At 38.3% G+C, this 5,000-nt stretch overlaps 1 protein-coding gene and 1 long non-coding RNA gene across 2 annotated transcripts in view; both read right to left on the reverse strand.

Moving 5' to 3' along the window:
• LOC125034904 (fibrillin-2-like) overlaps window positions 1–4,919 on the reverse strand; it is a 9,027-nt gene extending 4,108 nt beyond the window's left edge. The window contains exons 1-7 of the mRNA XM_047626952.1: window positions 4,760–4,919; window positions 3,880–4,014; window positions 3,394–3,513; window positions 2,623–2,757; window positions 2,193–2,315; window positions 1,824–1,964; window positions 155–198 (exon numbers count right to left, since the gene is read on the reverse strand). Coding sequence (XP_047482908.1) covers window positions 155–198; window positions 1,824–1,964; window positions 2,193–2,315; window positions 2,623–2,757; window positions 3,394–3,513; window positions 3,880–3,916 — 600 coding nt within the window. The 5' untranslated portion in view covers window positions 3,917–4,014; window positions 4,760–4,919. The remainder of the gene's footprint in view (window positions 1–154; window positions 199–1,823; window positions 1,965–2,192; window positions 2,316–2,622; window positions 2,758–3,393; window positions 3,514–3,879; window positions 4,015–4,759) is intronic.
• An 11-nt stretch (window positions 4,920–4,930) lies between these two features.
• LOC125035241 overlaps window positions 4,931–5,000 on the reverse strand; it is a 9,351-nt gene continuing 9,281 nt past the window's right edge. The window contains exon 4 of the long non-coding RNA XR_007115749.1: window positions 4,931–5,000. This exon is cut by the window's right edge and continues 582 nt beyond it. This is a non-coding gene — a long non-coding RNA (uncharacterized LOC125035241).

The following is a 5,000-nucleotide window of genomic DNA, read 5'->3' on the forward strand; positions in this document are numbered from 1 at the left end:
GTGTGTGTGTGCGTGTGTGCTTTCGTTAAATACCACATCGGTTTTTTTTTCAAGCATTCAACAAAAGCAATTGGTGAAAACGTCACAGAATAAGAGTGTTTGCGTAGACCAAGACAAAGAAAATGCAAACTCGTTGAAGGGGGGACTCACCTACACAAGATGAATCAGAGAGGATGGTCCCAGTAGGGCAGACTATGGCTGTAGAATAAAAAAATAAAAAGCTCTCAAACACAGTGTCAGTTTGGATAAAGTGGCTGTTTGGGGGTAAAAGGGGGAGAGAAGGGAGGCTGAGGGTGTTTGCGTGTATTAAGCAGTCTGTTCCAATCACGAATGGTACGTGTTTGTTGGAATTTGTACTTGTACATGCCACGCAATAATGGTTGTGAGCGGTTCGTGTATTATTTGTGTTTGTCTGTTGTGGATAATCATTTGTGGATGGCAAACCACTCTACTGTCATGTTTATTTATATCAATTTGACTGTTACAGTTGTCATTGTCTGTTTGTCTGCGTATAGAGAGGATATCCTTATTTAATTGTTGTTTGATACGTGTTGTGATAGGAGTTTTAGTATAAATCCAGGCCGTTGTGGTATTTATATTTTCTAGTATATTAATACTGTTTGCATGTGGGGAGTCTACACTGCTGCGCAACACTCCAGTGTTGGACGGACAAGTGTTTGATGCAAGCTATGTGTTTTGTGTCGTGTGTACAGCCGTTTAGATTCCTCCTCAGGAAGCCCAGTGGTCTGTATACTTTGTGTTGTATGTTGATTATACGTCTGTTGAAATGTAATGAGTAACAATAAATAAGAGATTCGTAAGATTGATTGGGTCGAAATCCATGTTGTGTATCGGTTAGTGTGTTGTTTGTGTCAAAATAATTCATTATTTGTGTTTGTGTATGTGTTCGATCTTGCACACGACGAAGGTGAGGGATATTACGATGGGTCAGTCTAATCACCTCCCTCGAAAATAGGGGTGACGTCTGCGCAAAGGTAGTCGGATGGGAGACAGGATGTTCTGAAGGATTTACCAGCAGATGAGTTGGAGGATAAGGACGTGGATGGGGGCATAGGCAGATAATTTCTTTATTCTGCCTTCACTAAAGTTGAGAGTTGGGATGGATGGGTGAGGACTATTTGACATGTTCGGTGTGAAGACAGAGTGTAACTGTGTGTTGAGTAGATGTGTTTTATGTTCTGGTATGATAACAGGGTGGTCGCTGCTGCCTCTGACATTCTTACGTTGTTGCCATAAAAGAGATACCAAAATATTTAAAATTCTATAAAGAGTACCGTAAGTAAAAAAAAAAAATAATAATAATAAAATGTATAAAAAAAAAAAAAATAACATGCAAAGAAAGGAAACAAAACGAATATGGATTAAAAAGTAGACTGATATAGAAAGGCATAACTTACTCAATGTTTCCCAGACTGGGAGTAATGACCCCGTGGGGGTAATATATCGATTATTGGCGGGGGGGGGGGGGTCAGGCATTTTCTAATAGTAATAGTGAATGGAGTAAATTGATAAGTGATAATAAATAAATGAAGAGATAACCCAGAAGGAAATAAACTAATACCTATCACGATTTTGAAACGTACATGAATCACTTTCTCACAAATAAAATTGATTAAACATGAAGCATTCCAATTCTTTAATTTAACTTCACATAACCGGAGAGGAACAAGATAATGGCGATCTATCACAACAATGCCGGGATAACTATGCCAAAAGGCCTGAGAACTACAGTCTTAACCCATGAAAGGAAAACGAAAATAAAGGGAATTAGTAAAGACAGATAAAGCACACAAAGTATATACCTTCACACTGTCCATAGTTGATCGTGTCATTAGCATAGCCGGCCAAGCATTCGCAAGTCGCAGTACCTTCGCCGTCCACGCACTCGCTGCTGACACCACACCAGGAATTTACACTCTCTTCGCTCTCACACTCTGCTTCGTCTGAAAAAAAAAAAAAAAATCTTTTGCCTGCCTGTCGTTTTGAATTGTTCTTATATGCGTGGTTGTTTGTATTTGTTGTATGTATGTTTTTAGTGGAGTTATAAACCCATATACAGTCTCAATTGTAGTGTCTATCAGTTTACTATCAAACCGCATCGAATGACAACGATATCCCCATCTAAAACAGCACACACCCACAGTTTCTACAACATTTCAATATATCCACACCTAGAAAAGTGCCGTTGACGAAGACATAACCGGGCCGAGGATGGCACTGTTTCTCCCCGTCCCTTGGTTTGTAACACACACTCATCTCCTTGTCCTCGCACTCACATTTCGTCAGGTCGTCGTCTGGTACAGGAAAAGAATAATATTGATCATATTTTGATTATTCGCATGAAATAAAACTTTATTAGTTCGTATTTTCGGTTTGCTTCGCTTTGATTTTTGTTCTCGAGCATATTTTCTTTCCCTTATATATATATATATATATATATATATATATATATATATATATATATATATAAAGACTATCTAACCATATATGCATATAATAGCAATATCTCACAAACCCTACATTCTTTTCTTTATTTAATTTCAACTCCTTTCACGGAAAGAGAACAGAAGAAAGGGAAAAAGAAACGTCATGATAACACACCGATAACACAAGAACGCGTGAATGCCTGCCACGTGAACCCAGGATAACACGAGCAAGAAAAACGCAGCGGAGGTTCTGCGTCTTCACACACATGTTCGCAGTCGTGTAAGGATGGACTCCCACATTCGTTCACATCTGCGGGAGAGTTATAGTTATTTTGATATATTACTCTGAGGTTTTTCTCTTTCTTTTAAAATTGGTATGTGATATGTGGAAGGGTTATAGTAATTTTGATATATCACTTTTTTCTATCTATTTCAACATGTGTGGCTAAATATCAGAAAAAATACGAAAATAAATAATTACTCTTCTTTTTCTTTTATTCTTTCTTTTCAAAGTGTTATGTGATATATGGAAAGGTTGTGGTCATTATGATACATTAATGAGTTTTATTTTCTCTCTTTCGTTTAAAATTGATATGTGATGTTTATTTCAATGCGTATGGCTTAAAGAAAAATAAAATAAATAGATGTGTCTGTTAATACTTTTTTCTTTCGCAATTTCTTCTTCCGTGTTATCAGTAGAGAGAGTATATTAAAGTTTATAAATATCCTGCGACATATCATCCGTATAGCGGTAATATATCCAGCAAAAGAAACATGTGGCAAACCAAACAAATAAATTATTAAACGTAAAAATATACACACATCTAACTAATAAAAATCACTGTTTATATCTAGTTCATCTATATGTATGGTTAGGCAATGGATATTTATCACACAGTATAGGGCACGGCCGCGATAAGGTACGCGATCACATATGGTAACTCACTAATACACACTCCATCGTGGTTTCTCATATAACCGCTCTGACACACACACTTGTAGCTGCCAGGTGTGTTGATGCAGGCTTCTTTCTCCTTGCATGGCCCTCCTTTGCACTCGTCCGCGTCTGTTGAGAAAGACAGGAAGGAGTTTTGTGAGTGTGTGTGTGTGTGTGTGTGTGTGTGTGTGTGTGTGTGTGTGTGTGTGTGTGTGTGTGTGTGTGTGTGTGTGTGTGTCCATCTTTGACGCCATCCCTACACATAGTATGTATCTCAAATGTTTATTTAACTATGAGAAAAAAAAACATGACTGCACAACCATTACTTCTAAAACGAACACAACTTATCAGTTTATGCATAACTACAACACGTATATACATTTATCCGATTTTTATTTTAATCTCAGATCATACATAAAAAAAAAAAAATCAGAAACCACACTCATTAATAAATAAATCGATACATAAAACCAAACTTTACGACCTCAAACTTACCCTGACATTCGCCATCGACGATATCATAGCCGTCCATACAGCGACACGAATATGTAGTGGCCTTTTCATCCGAACCGATACAGTACCTTCGCGAAGTTAGACCACACACAGCATCTCCGTAGTATTGGCAAGTATCTAAGGTTATATGAGGTCATGGTTATGTAGGCCCATGTTGGTGGTTCGTTGTGTGTTAACGTGAAGGAGAAGTAATGGAAAGTATGAATAATATATGGGTTGTATATATTAGTTAAGGTTATAAATGTTATGGATATGTGTTTTCTTGTGATTCATGTAAGAACAGGAGGAATTATTAGCCTGCGTTTATTCTCTAAAGTATTAATGGGATATCAAAACTTCCGAATAATGATTCGATGTTGTCAACAATGAATATCCACTGTTGTAAATACTGATAAAACAATATAATTTATGCGGTTTGTCACTGCAAAATAAAAGCTATAAATGTCGTTTAACTTGAACACACACACACACACACACTCTCTTATTTTTTTTTCTGTGGACTATATTTTTTCTAGCTTTTGGAGCAAAAATAACGTGTCAGTAACTCAGAAGTCGTCCTTGCCCTACTTGCACGGGCTCCTGGCGCCTGCATCGCCCTCCGGAATGTGTCAGAAACGTTACATAAGGGAGGGACCTACATCTCTATTACTCTCACTTTCTTTCATTCTCTGCCTATCTATCCGTATCTCTCTCTCTAACTCACTCAAACACACACTCGTTCTTTCTCTCTACGTAATATCTGCTCAAACAGGATATGTAGAGCCATTCTATATTTCATTCAACCGACTTATCAAAATCGACCAAATTCGTAATATATCACATCATATTGATAACACCAGTGCAGTGATAACTCAGCACTTACTTAAGCAAGTTCTACTCCTGGGATCATAGTGCAGACCGTCCTGGCACCTGCACGAAGCGATGTTGCAGGTCACGTGATAACATTCCGTCTGTCCAGGGCAAGATACGCTCCCATCGTGGCAGAGGTCACGACACGCACACGGGGAACTCGGGTCAGCTGGGTCACGTTTCTCCCTCTCCTCCTCCTCCGCCTATTCCGGCTTCTCCTGAATTATTCCCCTCTCCTTCTCCTCCAGTTCCCT

This window comes from Penaeus chinensis, chromosome 19, assembly GCF_019202785.1.
Source record: "Penaeus chinensis breed Huanghai No. 1 chromosome 19, ASM1920278v2, whole genome shotgun sequence".
NCBI lineage: Eukaryota > Metazoa > Arthropoda > Malacostraca > Decapoda > Penaeidae > Penaeus > Penaeus chinensis.